The following is a 20395-nucleotide window of genomic DNA, read 5'->3' on the forward strand; positions in this document are numbered from 1 at the left end:
ACCTGTTAAATATTTACTGCTCTCCCTTCAAAGTCTTAATATAGTCATACAACCTTAAACCCCATTGAATGCCTCCATAAATTGCTACACTACAGGATACAAATACAAGCTGGAACTTATATCTCAAACTGTATGAACATATCAAAAGAAAAGATTAGAAAAGACCATTAGGCCCTTAAATGCTCGCCATGTTCATCACATGATGTGGCCTCATGCATTTCCCACTATTAATAGAAGTAACTCTTGGGGGAAGCAAAAAAAAAAGAATAAAAATGGCTAATTTTAGGAAAAACTAGACAATAAAGCAAACCCCAAGGGTCTGTAATTACCCAAGACACATCACTAGAAATACTTCAAGTAATTCATATCTCTTCTCATCCTATTTCTTAATTTCCTCAGGACTACACAGGTCAAAAATGACCATCTCCAACCATCAGGCCTGTGCCACAGTTTATATCTTTGACTTCTTTTTGAATAGCCCTGTTTAACAAATTTCACATTGGAAATCTTTCTGACACAACCAAGCTGCCTAACGGCCATTCAATCATTGTCACATTTATCACTGCAAGTGCTTCTTAAACTTCCCAACACTTCAAGACTACATTTTTGGAAAGATTGACACACAGCAAAAAGAAATGAATACAAACTGGAGAAAGGTTCAGAAATTTCAATCCATGGTAACCTTTGACGAGACCACACTGGACTTGATTGAATGTGAGAGTATTGAGAAATTTGGAGAAGGGGGTAGATGAAGCCAGAAGCCGTCCTAAGTACAGAGCTAATGCCAGCTGGCTCTCATTATACCTTCTTCTCCTATTATTTGAAGGGATACATTCATCCAGAAAATCATTCAATACCTCTGCTTGAAGATGTCACATTAAAACATATATGTTCATCCGCTTTTCTAAGTCTGCCAGCACAGCAAGTGGACTGAGCAAGTCAACTCCTCACATCACACTGCTTCATTTTCACTTACAGCACAGCTACACACATGTCAAAGGATTTGGATAACATGTTTAAGGAGGTTGCACCAAGTGAGTTGTAACGCACTTCTGAAGAGCAGCAAGTGGTGGCAAAAATGAAAAAACAGCAACCTGCTGACCGGAAGGCCAGCTCAGTTTTTACTTCAGCTTAGGGACTTCGATCTCATTGGACCTGTGTGGAAGGAAATTGAGTGGAATTGTGAACAGGAATCTCTTGAGTTTATCCAAAATATGCTGTAGAGAGGTCCACCAGCTACATCTATACAAATGTTTAGGAAGGCCTTTCTGCACTGCATGGATTGTATGGCAACTTCAGAGGTATTTGGAGTGGAGTCCTCAGTAGCACAGGTACAAAGTTCAGTGGGGATATCTTTGTGGCTTTTCAGAGTTCAAAAAGAGACTTTGACTTTAATATTTAAGTAGCACTTATGTCTGGCTTATGTGCTGGAGTAATCAGGAGGACAGAGCCTCAGGCAAGGCTTCACAGGCTTCATTGCAGCTTTCTGGTCTGCTGTCGATTGGAGGCGATGCTGAGGAAGTACTCTGCAACTTGTACATGTCTGGAAGGCAGTGATGAGGCTGTTCTCACTCAAGGTGGCACTGTGTCCCACCCATACAGCCCCAGATGCTCAAGTGATTTTCAGTGAGTCAGAAAATGGATTGGACTAACCAGCCATGGAGGTAGCAGAAGTAGTTGCCCGTCCATCTCAGAAACCAGCATGTTGAGGTATGGTATCTCCTGAATCTCTAGTGATTTCCACTGAAACCCTGTAGCCACCCAGCACACCAATCCTTTGACTGGCTAATTACTTAGAAGTCACCAGTTAGGAGTTAGAAACTCCACGCGATACACCAGCATTAAGGAAAAGCGTTTTGGTAAAAGAGATCAACATCATCAATAATTACACAAGTTAAACTGATGTAGTTAAATTGTTGTAGTTAAACTGATGTGGTTCAACTCATACCAGAGAATTTGTTTCTGATTTTGGAGAATTAGGAAGCAGTACAGTCAAAAAGGTGCACTAATTTTAGTTGAGAATGTGCAGAGGACAGTGTTACAGAAGTTGCTTGTGATGCATAGGGAGGTATATCGAAAACAAAACAAAGATTAAGGGTAGAATTTTCTGAAGTTAGTCCCTGCTGAGACAGTGGGACCACTAGTGCATCAGAAATCCATTGACAGCTTTAACGGGTTTTGGGAAATGTAGGACTGTAGCTTTAAGAATAATTGTGTTGGAAGATCACATGATATGTGTAAACCAATGTGTTAGCAGCGGGGGAACCTCTAGGAGAGAGTTTTTCTTTAGTTATGAAGTTTGATGCACACGTGTAGTTGCTGATGCTGTCTTGTAAATAAAGTTAAACGTTTCCACTATGAAAAGTTGTCTGAAGATCAACTCTATAACAAACTGGCGACGAGGATAAATCAGATTCAGTGTTGTACCTCGCCCAGCAATTGTGAGTATCTAAGTTCATTAAAAATAAAAGATATACTCATCTGAGGTGCTACAGTTTGGCAGAATCGATCCCTTTGAGCCAGCCATAGTCGATTGGTCTCAATATATAGAACATCTTGCATTCTTCTTTCAAGCAAACAAAATCATGGGGGAGGAAAAGAGAGCGATTCTCCTGAATAATTGTAGGAGCAGGACCAGTTTAATTCGAAGCTTGACAGCCCCCAATGCCCTAGACTTGAAGACCTTCAGTGAGTTAGTAGACCTCGTTAAGGGACATTTTCAACCCGAGCCCCCAGTCACAATGCAGAGGTTCAGGTTCAATTCACGGAATAGAGCCTTGGGGGCGAAATTAAAACAGCTAATGGAATATTGTGATTTCAGTGAAACCCTGAATGACATGCTCAGTGATCGTTTAGTATGGCATGCAGGAAGACACTATTCAGCGAAGATTGCTGGCTGAAGTGAATCTTGATTTTAAGAAAATGTTAGAAATAGTGCTGGTGATGGAAAGCGCTGTAAGGGATTCACAAGCAATTCAAGGGGCACAAAATGGTGCAGTTCTCCTAGTTGGGTGGGAACAGTCAGCCGAAAGTGGCATGAAAAGCTGGGACTCTGCCACGAAGCGGGAAACAGCTCCCGCTAACCGAAAAATGAGAGGAAACAACTTAGTAACTAAATTGAAAAATAACTTTCATCAACATGAAAACAATCAGTCTTCTAGCAAATGGCAATTTAAAAAAGGAGAATGTTATTTTTGTCACAGAAATGGACACATAATGAGACATTGCAAAGCAAGATTTAAACAGGCCTCCAAACAATGAACGAAGTCCAAAGAAGTCTATAGTGCAGAAGAGCCTGAAATTCTGACATTTATTCATTATTCAATATGAAAGTTGGGAAGACAGAGCCAATATTTGTTACAGTGCAAATGAATGGTAAACCATTAAAAATGAAAGTAGACAAAGGTGCTTCTATCACTATAATAGGAGAACACATTTTCAGATATTTAAATAAAGGTGATCAACAGTTAAATTTGGAACAAACATCTGCTAAGTTGAAAACGTACACAGGTGAAGAAATCCAAGTAAATGTATCACCAGAGCAACTTCATTATAGACACCAGTCGGCACAGCTACCAGTGATGGTGGTAGAAGGTGAAGGGCCAAACCTTCTAAGGCGTGATTAGTTGAAGGAGATTAAATTAAACTGGTCCGAAATCTTCCAATTCCAAGCAGGTGGACTTCAAGAGCTGCTAAAAGAAATGACACCTTCTTCCAGGATGAACAGGGGAAAATCCAAGGCCTACAGGCCAAGATTTACGAGGACCCAGAAGCAACTCCTCGCTTCTTGAAAACAAGAACAGCACCATACACCCTGAGAGAGAAGGCTGACACTGAGTTGAACCGGCTAGAGAGGCTGGGTGTCATAAAAGTGGTTCAGTACTCAAAGTGGGCATAGTCCCATCCTTAAACCAGACCAGACCATCCGGATCTGTGGGTACTAGGAACTCATTTTCAACAGAACAGCTAAACTGGACAGGTACCCTATTCCCAAGATTGAAGACCTATATGCCAAACTACCAGGAGTGACAACGTATACTAAACTTGACATGAGTCATACATAACAGCAACTGAAGCTGGATCACGCTTCCTGGGAATTCGTAACCATAAATACCCACAAAGGTTATACCAATATAGATGCCTCCCCTTCGGTGTTTCCTCAGCCTGTGCCATTTTTCAGAGGACCATGGAGAGCTTACTGGTTGTGGTCTACCTGGACGATATACTGATAACTGGATTCACAGAAATGGAACACTTGGCTAACCTAGAGGGAGTCCTGAAACGATTTTTAGAAGCAGGAGTGCGCCTGAAGAAGGAAAAATGCACTTTTCAAGCAAATGAAGTTATTTATTTGGGCCACCGGGTAGATGCCCATGAGTTATATCCTGTTGAAGAGAATGTTAAAGCAACAAGAGAGGCACCTACACCCAAGAACACCTCTGCACTTAAATCATTTTTAGGGATGATAAATTATTATGGGCGATTTCTACCAAATTTCTCCACAGTTCTAGCCCCTCTACATTCACTGCTAAGAAAAAACACGCGTTGATTTTGGAAAGCATCCCAAAAAGAAGCCTTCATGAAATTAGAACAGCTCTTACACTCTTCAAGTTTGTTAGTGCACTATGACCAGACAAAGGAATTGGTGCTAACCTGCGATGTGTCCCCCTATGGAGTGGGAGCTGTACTATCTCACAAAATGGATAACGGCACAGAGAGGCCAATAGGCTATGTACCCAGCACACTTACTACAGATGAAAAAGGATATTCTCAGATCGAAAAAGAAGGTCTGTCGATTATTTTTGGTGTAAAAAAATTCCACCAATATGTGCATGGGCAACATTTCACGATAGTATCAGATCACAAACCACTTCTGGGTCTGTTTAGCGAGGAAAAGGTTATAGCTCCCATAGCTTCTGCAAGAAAACAAAGATGGGCCCTAATTTTGGCAGCATATGAATATACCTTTGTACCTAGACCAGGGATTTATATAGCATATGTCGATGCCCTAAGTCACCTCCCTTTACAAGAGAATGATGAACATGTCCCAATCCCACAGGAGCTCGTATTAGTGATAAATTTTCTAGATTCCTCACCAGCCTGTGCCAGGCAGATAAGAAACTGGACGAATCATAATCCAGTCCTGTCTCGAGTGAGAGACCAAACATTATATGGTTGGTCCCAGGAACCAGTCTCTAATGAATTGAAGCCACTTCTCAACCAAAGACATGAGATGAGCAGTCAAGATGATATTCTATTATGGGGTGCATGGGTAGTAATCCCTGCACAAGGAAGGGAACCACTTTTAGTAGAGCTATACAGTGCCCATCCAGGGTTCTCCCAAATAAAGATGATAGCGCGGAGTTATCTTTGGTGGCCAGGGATGGATGGCGATTTTGAAAATGTGGTAAAACACTGTGTGCAATGTCAACAGTTACAAAAGTTACCTGTGACAGCCCCATTACACCCATGGGAGTGGCCTGGTAGACCCTGGGTGCAATTACACATTGATTATGTAGGTCCTTTCCTTGGAACCATGTTTCTACTGATTATAGATGCTCATTCTAAGTGGTTAGACGTTTATGAGGTAAAGTCGCCAATGTTGGGCACTACTATAGAAAAACTACACCAGAGCTTCGGCATCCACGGATTGCCGAGGTGATCGTCTCAGATAATAGCACTGCATTTACGAGCACTGAGTTCCAATGATTTATCAGCCTCAGCTGATCAGTATCAACCACGTGAGGACTGCACCATACCATCTGTCATCAAACAGACTGGCGGAAAGGGCAGTACAAACTTTTAAGGCGGAAATGAAAAAGTTAACAGGTGATTCATTGGAGACCAAACTTGCTCATTTTCTATTTCATTGCAGAAAAGCCCCCCACACTACGGCCAGGATTTTCCGACCCCGTCGTGGGTGGGACCCGTTGCGGGTGAGGAGGCGCCCCAGCCAAAAGTCCGTTGACTTGTGGCGGGACCAGAAGATCATGGTGGCGGGCGGGTGCAGAAAATCCTGCCCTATGACAGGAGTAACACCTGCAGAATTACTGATGAGGCACTGTCTTCTGACAAGACTAAGCCTGATACTTCCCAATTTGGAGGGGAAGGTGGAGAAAAGTCAAGGGAACCAAAAAGTGACTCATGATTTGCATAGTCGTGAGTGACAATTTACTGTTGGAGAAGAAGTATACGTAAAGAATTTTGGTGGAGGACCGAAATGGTTACCTGGCAAAGTGAGTTCTGTGACTGGACCATTGTACCACGTGGAAGTGGAGGGCTGCATCACCCATAAGCATGTGGATCATTTATGAAAAAGCTAGATACCACAGCAAAATAATGTTCCACCTGTAACCAGTGGTTCCTGTTGAAGTTGTTCAACCAAGGATAGACATGCCCGATCTCTTTGTTGCAGTGGAAGACACTGAACTGCAAGTGCCTAATGAGTCCCTGATGTTAATGCAGTTTCAGAGAATGTGTTTCCTACAAAAGAATATGAAGTTGCGGAGCTGCAACGTTCCACACGGATCAGGAAACCACCTGAAAGATGGAACTTGTAATTTCATGACCTGTGTAAATATTGTAACGTCATGAGATAAATATCCTTATAAATACAAAATGTACAGAAATGTTAAAGGGGGAGGAATGTAGTAATTATAGTTTTGGGAAAAGTAGGACTGTAGGTTTAAGTATAATCCTGCGTTGTTAGGTCACATGATCTGTGTAAACCAATGTGTTAGCAATGCAGGGAACCTCTAGAAGAGAGAGTTCTTCTTTAGTTATGGAGTTTGATGCACACGTGTAGTTGTTGCTGCTGTCTTGTGAATAAAGTTAAATGTTTCCACCAAGAAAAGTTATCTGAAGATCAACTCTATAACATAAATAAAATGATAAAATTACTGTAACCAGGTTGTCTCTTCAAGCAGAGGGCAATGCTGTATTGCTAGATATTGTGCATATAAGGTCACATTTCAGTTCATAGAGATTTTACAGGAGTGGGCTTCAGTCCTGACTAGAAGACAGACATCTGCAGGAGAGCCTAAAATACAACAACGCCTAAAAATATAACAATGCCTACAATGACTTTTCTCTGTATAGCATGGCACCTTAAAGGATTTTATTCAGAACTTAGCAGGAAGTCTCTTGGGCGAATGTCCAGTTCAGCAATCTTCCTGGCTGTACTGGCATTTCTACACAATATCCTTTTAGTCAGTGTCTATATCCTGCTCTGGCCTTCCCTGTGAGCTGGTCTTTCCCATGGTTATCGTGGTATAAGGGTTTGGTGCATGTAGGGTTAATGTGGAACTGAGTACAGTACTGCCCACACAGTAATGTAAGAAGGCACATGACCCAGGCCCAGGGTCAGTGTGATGTTGAGCAGAGATGTGTATCCATTATTGTACATATGTAAATAGTTCCACCAGTTAACAAAGACTTATAGTTAACCTATTGAAGACTACGGAGACTTAGTTAAGACCTACCGATCGGTAACCAACACCCTCCCAACAGTTACCTTTTGGAGAGTTGTGGAGCATGCACAGATTGTAATGATCTTAGAGTCTGGATGGGCTGCACTGGAGATGCTCCTTGATCTGCCAAGACATCTGAAGCACTGCATCCAGATGTCAATGCTATGCTTTATGTGATCTAGGTAGCGGAAGTGCAACTTTGTACTTACAAGGAAGATTTTGACTCTGATTCCTAGTCTGTGCCAAATGAGTTGATCTGATTTAGGACAGGAACAAACATCTTATAACTGGCCTGAGAATCAGTGGACCTCTGAGGGGAAAAGCTAGCCTTGGGAATGAAATTCCATTTGTAAGAAAAACAGAAGAAGGCTTATTTTTTTCCATAATTAACAAGTAATTGACAGAATTGAAAGTTACATGTTCCTGAGATATTATTAAAGGATCACCAATTAAGGTAAGAGACAGATATTTTCCCTTATGGTTTTAGAAAAGGAGTGTCAGGTCTTGACCATGATTATACAATACTGTTAAGTGTACATGTGTGGTTATTGTGTGAGAACAGGGTTAGGTGTGTGGCTGATGACTACACTAGAACAGCCCACTGTTTAGGCTCACGCGTAAACAATACAAAATGGACAAGGGTGTAAAGACTGCCTGTGGTACCAACAAAAGTCAACACCTCAAAGAAAAGGGAAGAGCATTGGAAAAAATAAAATTGGACAGCCTGAATTTATTTTATCAAATTTCTTAGGTTGTTAATGTGTGCAAACTGAACTTTAACTGCACTGGTGCCCCCATATTGATTGATGTATTAAGTGTTGTACATAAAAAATATTTTTCTCGTACCTTGACTTTCATATCTAAATCAGTTAGCACCATGAAGAACTCGTTTTCAGTTATCCCATACTCCTTGCGAAGTTCAGTAATAAGGTCCTGATCCAGGTCACTGGGTCTTATATCCTTGACTGGTTTCTCATTGTCTTAAGATAATAAAACATACTACCAGTTAATATCTTCTCAAATAAGCAAATCACCAAACTTATGTTCCTACATAAAAAGAGATAATTTACATTTAAAAAAACCTGGCATGAACAAACTACCCACCAGGCAAATGTGGCTGACAAGAATACTGCAACATTTCAGCAATATTCTTTTTCACAAGATCGCACATATATTGGAAGCACACCATTTATACTCTGTTGATAGTCTGATTAAGTAAAATGCAGAAAATTGTGGCTACTATCATATCAGGGATACTGATAATTCAGGCCTTTTTGTTTCTGTTACATTAAATTAAATAATAAAATGTAGCCAGAGGCCACTTTAACAAGCACTGCGTCTAGCAGATCTGCACACTAGCCATCTTGAAACCTATGTTAGTTTGCATTGTGCACTCAAGCCTACTTAGACCTGTGCTAAGAGTGCCCAATGCCCTGCAAAGCCATACAGACAAGGTCTTCATCCTATCAATTTGCACTAATCCAACATCAATTTCCAGAGCAGTGGCCCCCCTGCAGCACCCAGTTCCACTGGATCGCCATGCAACATCAAGATATAATTCTGATGTTGCATTGTGCATCTGAATTTAGTACCAACTGTATTTGTGAAGTTTTGCGTGCAGCAGTTACACTGTTTTCTCACATCACTTTGGCGAGAAGCAGGGCTTTGCTGGTGCAAATTCAAATACACAGAACCTTTTTTACTTCTAGTTTCTACCAGCAAGAATTGATGGGGCACTCAGCTTTTCCACAATCTGTAGAAAATTAGCAGCAGGAGATGAGGCTACCTGGACTTTACAACAATGTTAAAAAAAGTAGTTTTGCATTTGCGGAAGCACGCAGACTGAAACACCCATCACATTTCCGTCAAATTTGGCATGCACCTGCATCTTTATACCTGTAATTAACAGAATTTTCATCTCCAATTTGCACCCAAAAATTTAAGACTCAAATTTGCTATCTAACTCAAAAAACGTTAAGTGAGTTCAATAGCACTTGGTTAATTTTGGAGCAGTGCTCAGAATGTTTTACAAGTGATTTCCCCACCCCCCACCCTGTTCTTGCCTGCCCTCTATTTGATCTACTTGCTTGCCTTACATTTTCAGTTCAGACAATGACTCAGTATATCCAAAGTCAGCCTAGTCTTGATCCTTTTCAAAAATAAATTTCCAGTGTTTTTTCCTACTCGTCTCTACCCTTCAATTCATTTGCTCAGCCTTCGCTGAGGCCCATCCAAGTAGGGCTAGCAAGTGTCAGCTGTCAACTGGAGCCAACATAGGGCTCCAGAAACCAATATCTTGACACACACTGCAACCTTTTACCAACTTGAATATGGCCCGCACTCGCTCCCTCAGTTAACATCTTGCATGCATGTAGCCGTGTTAAACAAGACACGTACCACTGCCTCTCTTGTTTCTGTCATAATGTGGAGCTTCAATACATCTGGGTAGGTTTGCAGAAGGTGTAACAAAGTGTCTGCGTGGATCCAAATAGGAAGTGCTGCCCTAGCTTTTGGAGAAACCTGCAGCAAGCATTATACCAGGGAGCACTGGACACCACTCACAGCAATGCCATAAGTGGCACTGGTAAAATATTGAGCAACACACTAAAAATCTCAGCTGTGGATCAAAGGTACGGAAGAAAACAACAGACATAACTTCACAAAGAAATGGAAGAGAAAGGATGAAATACTTACCCAGTTGGTAATGATCAATTTTAATCGTGCTGTTATTTAAAGGCCCAAAAATGGTGATAATCGAGATTTTTCTTAATGCCATTTCACAGACATGTTCTAAATACTCGTCTCGTTGTTGTTCGTACATGTTGCTTTTATCATTGGGAGAGGTGATAAGCTTTGAATAAGAAGGAAAAGTTCATATTGGAAAAGTAAAATCATCTGATGTTTCAATCTTAAGGAACACTCTTTTGAAGTCAAATAATGTCCTCATATGCATAACGCCTCTGAAAATACCAAATCACATTGCTTCCTAGCTGTAAAAAATTCTCAAATCATATAATTGGTGATAATTTAACAGACTAGCTTGTGTTCCAACATCACAATATCAGCTTCCTGTATCAAACTCTTACTATCATCAGTGACAATTTCTAAGTCTGCAGATAGATATTCTACCACTTTTGCATCGGTGCAAAGTGGTTTTGGATACTCAGCGGAAAAAGGAGAACTATAATTCAGCAGACTACTAAGTGCACTGAAGCCCTGAAGCACGAGAATAGTTCACTTTTATTTCACAGTGAGTGCAGTATAGTTGAAGTCTACAAATGAAAGGAAAAGCTGCTTTGAAGGAAAAACAAAAATGAACGTCTGCCCAATTGGTAACACACATCATTGAAGGCAACACACCTGAATTTGCTGCAGAGCATTAACAAAACTGTGATGCCAGCAATTATGAGTGATAAGCCCAAATCAAGTGGCATAAAGAACGGATTGTATGGGCTGTCTCTAACGGTGGGAGGGACCATCCTGTCCCACTGGTCAGCCACTGCCCACCTCAGTTGTGCAGCCCAAGACTAGTAAGGTGCTGACCTGTATGGTCCATTTGCTTCAATGAGTACTTGGAACTTAAAGTCTTTGGTCAGCTGACGGAACCCATCGCAGCAGGCACACCAACCAGCCCACTGTTTTCCTCTGCAGCAAATGCAGCAGGGACTGCTGGGTGGGGGGTCCCTGAACCACGCCAGTCAATGCTTAACACAGAGTTGACCACTAAAGCACAAACCATCATCTTATGAGACAGAAGGCTGCCGCCACCCAGTGCCACCAAATAGTACCTCTGGTCAGCTACAGGACAGTTAAATGCAGAGAGTAGCTTTCTCTACTCCATCACAACATTATCCCTCATACCCACCTTCAGAACAGCACCAATATGACAGTTTCCCATTTTCCACACTATCCATTCTATGGTCCTTCTGAACAAGATTCTGAGGTTAATGTCAAGTTAAAACCGAATTAGGGGTTGTTTTATGCTTTAGGCCAATAATTATTAGGAGCTGCATTGAGGCCATTGAAACTCATTTCATGAAGGGCTCTTACAGTCAAAAAAGTGTAGACTTTAATCCCATTAATCCCAGAACCATTGCCTAACTGTGCCGCTCTTGAGCACTTCACAGATGCTGATGCCACCGGCTGAGGCCTGGAAAGATGTCCTTCCTATACTAATTACTGTAAGGTTAGGGAGGAGAATTAAATTATGCACAGGGAAATGAATTTCTCTTCCCTCTCACTCCTCCACTCTTGAAGATGTAGATTCATGGCACAGGTCTACAAGCATCTCATGTACCTCTCCCAGCTGCCCATTCTTTATGAACCTAGACAGCGAGTGTTTGCAGACCAAAGGGAAGCATCATGGCTGAGTCAATTTTGCATTCATCTGATAGCCCAACACTTGAGCTTTTCAGGAGAGGTTTTTTATAGCAATCAAAAGAAGCTAGTCTGCTTGATTTTTCCTCCATCTTGGCCTGGAGTGCCAAAGTCAGTTGTAACATGCCTACAATCATCCTGGCTAAGGTTAACACATGAAAACCTGAGGGTAAATCAGTGATCTTTTGATCTGTATGACTCAGTACCAAAATGTGCCTGACCTTTACATATTAAACTGTCAGGGGAGCTGTTAGTGTCACTGTAACTGTATCCATTCAGAGATATTTCATTTTCTGCACCAGATATCATCAACATCCTTTGGGTTACCATTGACCAGAAATTGAACTGGACTAGCCATATAAATACTGTGGCTACAAGAGCAGGTCAGAAGCTGGAAATTCTGTGGTGAGTAACTCACCTCCTGACTCCTCAAAACCTGTCCACAATCTACAAGGCATAAGTCAGGAGTGTGATAGAATACTCTCCACTTGCCTGGACAAGTGCAGCTCCAATATCATTCAAGAATCTCAACACCAAACAAGACAAGGCTGTCCAATTGATCGGTACCCCATTCACCACCTTAAACATTCACTCCCTCCACCACTGATGCACAGCGATAGCAGTGTGTACCATCTACAAGATGCACTGGAGCAACTCACCAAGCCTTGTTCTACAACACCTTCCAAACCCACGACCTCTACAACCAAGGAGACAAGGGCAGCAGATACATGGGAACATGACCACCTGCAAGACCTCCTCCAAGCCACACACCAAACTAACTTGGAGCTATATCACTGTTAATTCACTGTTACTGGGTCAAAAACATGGAACTCCCTTTCCAACGACACTGTGGGTGTACCTGCATCAGATGAACTGCAGTGGTTCAAGAAGGCAGCTCATAACCACCTTCTCGAGGACAATTAGGGACTGGTAATAAATGCTGGCCTTGCCAATGACACTCACATCCCATGAAAGAATTTTAAAAAACCAATCTCTGCAATTCTCCCCTCAGATCCTGTCAATGACCCAACCTGCATGCTTACCTCAGCAACAGACACTGTAAGAAGTGTAATTTTAGGTAAGTTATTTAGTTATACTAACATAATTAAACTTAAAATTGTATCGCTTTGAGGGCATTGCAGGCTTAAATCTTACTGGGCTGAGCTGCCCAATCTACAACATAAAAATGAGCTCATTTTATGGAACAGATATCATCTTACTCATAAACTATGAGCTTTGTTTGAACATTTCTAAGGTATTGTCCTGAGAATTATAAAATTAAAAAGCACTACTGCTGAAATATAAATAAAAATCTGTCTACCATTAGCGGTTCAAAGGTTAACCAGTTGGAACAACATTTGATTCAGTCCCATAACTGTTAGCAGCTGTACAGCATGTGATGTAACACAAACAAACAATGCAAGGAATGTGTTCCAAAGTGTAACTTTTCAAATATTAGTGTGCTGGTGCATCTGCATTGATCTTTTAGACAATGAAAGACTTTATGAATACAGCAGGCACAAATTAAGTTCCAATATAAAGTCTTTCTTTTCAGTGGGAGAACAATTGTAACACGCCTTCCCTTTTTATTCTATTATTATCTCTTGGTAAATTTAATTTGCATTCTGAAGCACAGACCATCAACTGACAACAGCCAATTATAATTGTTGATATTCTTGAAGTGAATTACCAAATTACCAAGCAACAAAAAGTGTACTGGTGATGGTGACCTGTAGCTATGTCAACCCCAAGTTGTTAACCCCAGATTTTATTATTTATTGAACTGTCAAATGTTGACAGATCTAAAGGGGTACAGAAAAAAAATTCAAATCAATTTTGGTGATTATTATTTATCTGTAAATCTATAGCAAAGTATTTTGAATGAAAAGCATTCCTTTAACTAGCTTTTACCCATTTAATTGAATTTTTGGAATGTTAAACTATGAGAAACCAATGAGTATAATATGGACCGAGGCACTGGTGGGATTTCTTTCAGGTTAATGGGCGGAATTTTACGGCCCCTCCCATCAGCGGGATTTTCCGATGCTGCCGAAATCAATGCCGTGACAGGGCCGTAAAATCCCGCCCAAAATTTACAGGTTTTTATTACTTAAATATTCTATGTTCATATGAGCACTCTATAAGTGTGTGTAGCCTTACAATAAACATCATATTTTAGTGACCAGCTTTGGTTCTGAGCCTGCCAACACTGACAGTATATGCAGATATGTGTTATTACTCTAAACAAATGCCACTGTGTCAATTGCATGTAATGTCATTGTGATAAAAACAACATGTAGCTACTTTTCCTTGCCAGCAACAAAGATAGTGTCTAATATTTTGGAGCACTTACTACTAGACGTCGTCTATTTTCAAAGTAGCTGAGAATAGATGCCAATGTCTTTGGCATCCCTGATATCTTCTTAGGCTGCTTGAAGATCCCTTTCTTGGTTGTCTTCTTGGGTTTCTTGTGACTGGTTTCCTTTAGAGGTTTAATTTTCGGCACAGATTTGACTTTCTTCCCTGTTTTGTCTTTCTTCATGGGCTTCCTCTTCTTTTCATTCTTGACTGATGTGCCAGGCTTTTTCTGTTCTTTCCCTTTTTTCTGAGGAACACGAGGCACTTCAACCTCTTGCCCAATGTTTGTCGGTGAGGTTTTCTCAGAGTCAAATCTATCCTCGTATTCATTTGTCAGGATTTTATTATTTGTAGTTTTGGTTTTTGGTGGTTTGACTTTGGTAGGTTTGCGATGGGTTGATGTCACCAGTGGACCCTTCTGGCGATAGTTCCCCTCTTTTTTGTCTGTACGGTTGTATTTGTGCCGCGTTGTTTGTTCTTTTGTGTAATCTGGACTGGCTGTCGTGGACTGAGGAGTCGGCACTGGAGGATAGTAATGGAGAGTTTTTGAGGATTTACTTGTATGAGATTTGCTGCCATCAGTTTTGCTCACTGCCCGATGTCTATCTCTATATGTGCCACCCCGTGCTACTGAGGTGTCAATCTTGGTAGTTGGTCTTGATGGAGTTTCAACAGCAACTGCAGGTTTGTGAAATTTTGGTGAAGACGGTGACCATATTACACGCGATCTTGTAACGAGTGAGGTTCCAGATTGGCTGTCAATAGCAGCTGTAGACGGTACTGTTGTGGCGATAGGTGTGATAGTAGTTGTGGTGGGGGATGTGGTAGTTGGTTTTGTGGGGCTGGCAGTTGTTGTGGTTGGCACCACAGTTGCCTTAACTATTCTCGAGCCTCCGTGTGTGTTCAGGGATATCCTAATAGGCTTCCTAATGATGACCTTTCTCTTTTCCTCGACCACTTTTTCTTCTCTAGTCTCCTTTGGACTTGGCACCTCAATATTCTCATTCTTTGGGGTAGGCCTGGGCTGTTCCTCTCCCACATTGGCTCCAACCACCTGCCCTTCTACACCAGCCTGCTTACATTTCTGCACAAACCCTTTCTGCCTCAGCCTCTCAATTTTCCTAATTGGGGCCTGGTCAATCACTTCGTACATTGCCTCCAGCCTAACCGGGTAAGGGTAGGTCTCCTCCAGCTGGAGGTTTTTCCTCAGCAGGACCATGCTGAATTTACCTTTCTCCAGTTTTAGAAAGTCCAACAGCTTGAGGACGGTCTTTGCATCCAGAGGTTCCTCCAAGATTTTCCCCTCGTTGGTTATCTTCCTGACTTTGCCGCCCAGCTCTCCCTCCTGGTGGAACAGGACGACCTGGTAGATGTGCCTCTCGGCCAACTCGCAGTACACATCGTCTTTCAGGAGGCTGAGCATCAGCCGGTAATAGCCATCCGAGGCGTGCGGGGCGGAGATGACCCAGAGCCTCTGCTTGCCGGCCATTCCGGCCAGCAGACTGGGGGTGCCAGAAGCGGGGACACGAATCTTTCGGCTCCTTGCGGTGTCTCTGACCATCCCCAAGCGAGACCTCCGGAGGGGGCTCCCGTCTCTCTCTCGCATTCGCGGCGTCCCGCTCTCGTCCCGCTGCGCTGCAGTCCTGGCTCTGATGGGAGACAGGGGCCGGGACACTCTCACAGGCGCCTGGGCTTCACTTACTGAGCCATTCAGCTGCCTTCTTCCCCCAAGTCCCAGCATTTCCGCGGGCGCCCTGCAGTCACACAGTAGGCAAAACAGCACCAGCGAGGCAAGGGACAACCCAATCCCCTTCATATTCAAACCCTTCTCTTTTTTTTCCTTTTGGTTTTTGCCTTTTTGGTACAAAACCAATATTGAGTGTGGAGATGGAGTCTTCTCCAAAGGTTAGTGTGAGATGACCAAGCCTCTGCAATGGGACATCTGATCAGCTTTCATTGCGTTAGAGGTCCCACTTAACTGTTGTGACCCACTGTCTGGCCGGACCCTTCTCCAAACGCCGGTCTCTCGCTGTTACTCCGGGACAGAGCTGCACATACCCTTCCAAGGATTGCTCCAGTTCTTTCAGACAAAATACAAGTTCGAGGAATGCGGGGGGTTAAACATTTCACCAGAACTCAGCAGAAAGCAGCCCCGGGGGTTTATTGCTATCTCTGTGCAGTTGGTAGCTGGTTGAGTCTGACAGTCAGATTTCGGACAGTTCTGTACATTTCTCTCCTCAGCCTGTTCAGTTCCAGATCGCCATGATCAACTTGTGTTAATTTCTCTCCGGCCTTTCCGGAGGGCGAGAGTTTCAAAGAAAGCGATTTCAACAAAAAAAACCCTCCCGTCTTGTTTAGCGATTCTCAGGAGAGTTTGAAACGGTGGAATGGGGAGGGATAGGAGGATCCCAGGGAGGGAACCAAAATGAAATTCCTCCCTTTCTTTGGATCTGAGCTTGATCAGAGGGGGGGGGGGACTCGGCTGAGGACAGCCGCCACTCACAATGTACAAGATCACCCACTCAAACTACAGGCTTCACTGAATTAGCAGCCTCGGCTCAACACTGCCTCCCTCCCCTTTCACATAGAAGACTGCAGCTTCCAGCCTGTAAACTCTAGCCACACGGACAAAAATGAACTATTACTCGGATTATCCTTCCAACCGACCGGGCAGCACCTGACACACCAGCCCATACTGTGACACGTGCATCAGATCACATTCGTGTAATCTGAGGATTGAAGTATAACGAATTCGTCAGCACTTGAAATATTTGTCATTTTTATTCCTGTCTATCTTTGCTGTGAGCTACTTTAACCTTAAATTGTTGTTGATGTGATATGCTCAGTGTGTGTGTGTACCTACAAAACAAGGACTGCAGCGGTTCAAGAAGGCAGTTCACCATCACCTTCTCAAGGGTAATTAGGGATGGGCAGTAAATGCTGGTCCAGCCAGAAACCCACATCCTGTGAAAGAATAAAAATTCCTTCCTGAGCATCATTTCATTTTGCATTCATTGTCCAACTTGTCCCTTCTTCAGTCTCTGTGACCAAGCCTCAGACTGTTCTATATGGCTGAAAAGGATCCAGCTTCAATCGGATATAATATGCCATTAATTTTCATTTCATGTCTCCAACCTCTACCCCCTTTACACATCTATTAATCTTCCTGCTGATATTTTCCAGGTAACTTTTTTTGACATCACTTGCACAGAAATATGTTCTCTTTCCCACTGAAAAGGCAAATCTTCACAGTATTGCCCCTGACAACAGGATGATCACCTGTTCAACTATATCACTCACTTGTAGACTCACCAACAGTTTTATGTTGGTAATGACCACAAAATAATTTCAGAGATAAAAATACTTCTGTGGAGAATGGACCAATCATCATTAATATCTATATATAGAGGGATACTCGAGATGGGCATCTCATGATGTAACCTGTTAGATTTATTCAGGCATATTTAGGTTTTAAATAAAAGCTGGAAAAAGGCACCCTTGCTTAGTTTAGTGTTTCCTTAACAATGAATGAAGAACTGGAGCGCAGCAAAGTTAACATAAGCAAGAAAGCAGTATTAGAAAAAAAAATAATGACACTAAAGGCTGACAAATTCCCAGGACCTGATATTTCCCCCTAGGCTCATAGTAGGTGAGAAAATTGCAAATGTAACTCCATTACTTAAGGTGAGGAAGTAACCAAAGAAGTAGACAGGGAAATGTCTATGGATGTAGTTTATATGGACTTTCAGAAAAATTTGATAAGGTTCGACATAAGATTCAGTTAGCTTAAATTAAAGATCATTAAATTGATGGCAAATAATTGACCTGGTTAGAAGGTTGGTTAGGCAGTAGACAATAATATAAATAATGTACATACATTTAAATTGGAAGTAAATGGATAGCGGTGACCCACAAGAATCTGTGCTGGGGCCTCTGTTGTTTACTATATTTATTAGTGACTTAGAACAATAGAAAGCTGTACATCCAAGTTTGCCAATGACTCAAATATTGGTGGCATAGTAAGTATTGTAGATGGAAACATTAAATTACATAGAGGCATTGCTAGGTTAAGTGAGTGGGCAAAACTAACAGATGATTTCAACACAGATAAATGTGTGGTCATCCATTTTGGATCAAAAAAAAAGGATAGATCTGAGTATTATTTAAATGGTAAAAAGCTAGCCAACAGTGGAGGTCCAAAGAAATTTAGGGGCCCGCATACATAGAACACTTAAATGTAGGAGTCGGATACAAACAGTAATCAAAAAGGCTATTGGAATGTTGTCATTATAACTAGAGGGCTAGAGTATAGAGAAAGCCATACAAAGTCTTAGCTAGGATGCATCAGACACTTTGTGTACAGTCTTGGGCATTGCACCTTAGATAGGATACATTGGCCTTGGGCAGAGAGCAGTGCAGCTTCATCAAAATGTTACCAAAGCTTCAAGGTTTAGTTTATGAGGTGAGGTAACATCAACTAGACTTGTTTTTCCTGGAGTAAGGAAGGTTAAAGGTGACTTGATTGACATTTTTAGGATTTTGAAAGGAATTGATTGGGTACATAGAAACTTATTTGCTCATGGGGCGAGTCTAGGACTGGAGGGCATAACCATAAAATCAGAGACAGGTCATTCAGGTGAGAAGTTAGGTGGGTGTGATTCTTAATTCATGACTATCTAGTCCTCACTACAAGTTCCTGGCCAATTTGCACATTAATAATATTGTGAATTGTTCAGATGAGATATTTTCAGCAAAATCTGACTCATTGATACATATTCAAATGAAAACACCTCTTAACAGTCACATGGATAAGGGTGAAAGTTCCTCTCAGATTGTGAAAATTTTTAGTTCCATCAAATTCCATGCTAGTTTACTGCCTGCCTGCCTCTTCTTCCATTTTATCATTAAATTCTTAAGCTTTGGAAGCCCTCGCCTGAACCGCTGCCTAAAGTGCCTTTAAATTTCTTTCTTCACCAAACCTCTGATCAGTGCCCATTTCCTGGAAACGCACCCCCCCCAATATTCGTCACCCCAACAAATTCTTCTTTTCCTGCTCAGTCTCTTTTCCACCTCGAATTATATCTGCAGCCTCTGTGAAGTGCCTTAGAGTATTACATTAAGGGAACTATATAACTGTGGGCTGTTGCTCTTATTGACTTTATTTAAACCAGAAGGGAATACATGTTTCTAGTTAAACCAGATAGCAGAGTGTTCTCTGCATCCCTTCAATCTCCCTCTGACTGCATGTTTCCATCTCATTTAACATTGCATTCTGTACTGGTCAATTCATGTCCCATCGTGTGCTAAACATTCTCAGTCAATGTCTGTTACTTTTGGTGACTGACTTTAGAATATCAATGGAAAATTATGTATTGACTTAGCTTGTCGCTTTTTAAAAAGTGGCAGCCGAGAGTGCCGACCACACCATTGGTCAATACAACAGAACAAGGGATAAAGTTCAGCAATTACAGTATAAAGTAACTACAACATGGAAATAGGCCATTGATAAATTCATATTGATGTTTATATTTTACACAAGCAGGGGTCCTAATCATACATGCCCACCTATTCCCATGCCCCTTCATGCCCCTTCTTTCCATCACCAACTTAACATATTCTTTAGTGTTGACACCGGGGTCTTCAGTCACTAACCTCAGTAGTTTCATTTCACAGCCTTTCTTCTGCTTTCTGTCCTTATCCTCATACATTTCATCTTATAACTATGTCCCTTTGTTCTCAATCCAACAATCCCACAATCACTGGTAACAGCCTGTTTTCATCCATTCTATCCTATCCAATCATAATTTTAAATACCTTTATCAAATTACCCCTTAACATCCTCTATTCTAATGCTAACACCACTGATCATTCTTCATATTTGTATTTATTTATAGCATGTGGCACTCTACTGAACCTGTATTGTACCCTTTCCATTGCCTCAAATCTTTCTTAAAGTGGGGAGCCCAAATTACAAATCTTTCTATCTATGGCCTTATTGTTGTTTTATATAGACTCACCAATACATCTCAACTTTAATGTTCTATGCCTCTTGCCATCATCATTTTTTTTTCCAAATGTACATTATCTACTTGGGGAGGTCTTGTGATGCAATGGATAGTGTCCCCTGCCTTTAAGCCAGAAGCTCTGTGTTTAAATTCCACTCGAGGGCTTGGTGGCCAATGAAGGTGTGT

The 20395-nt window shown here is 41.7% G+C and overlaps 1 protein-coding gene across 1 annotated transcript in view; it reads right to left on the reverse strand.

Annotated features, from left to right (window-relative positions):
- Positions 1 to 16821, reverse strand: part of ccdc80 (coiled-coil domain containing 80) — a 32495-nt gene extending 15674 nt beyond the window's left edge. Inside the window, exons 1-3 of the mRNA XM_078559722.1 lie at positions 14200 to 16821; positions 10164 to 10320; positions 8316 to 8449 (exon numbers count right to left, since the gene is read on the reverse strand). Coding sequence (XP_078415848.1) covers positions 8316 to 8449; positions 10164 to 10320; positions 14200 to 16020 — 2112 coding nt within the window. The 5' untranslated portion in view covers positions 16021 to 16821. The remainder of the gene's footprint in view (positions 1 to 8315; positions 8450 to 10163; positions 10321 to 14199) is intronic.
- Positions 16822 to 20395: the final 3574 nt, after the last annotated feature.

Source organism: Cetorhinus maximus, chromosome 16, assembly GCF_964194155.1.
Source record: "Cetorhinus maximus chromosome 16, sCetMax3.hap1.1, whole genome shotgun sequence".
In the NCBI taxonomy this organism is placed as follows: domain Eukaryota; kingdom Metazoa; phylum Chordata; class Chondrichthyes; order Lamniformes; family Cetorhinidae; genus Cetorhinus; species Cetorhinus maximus.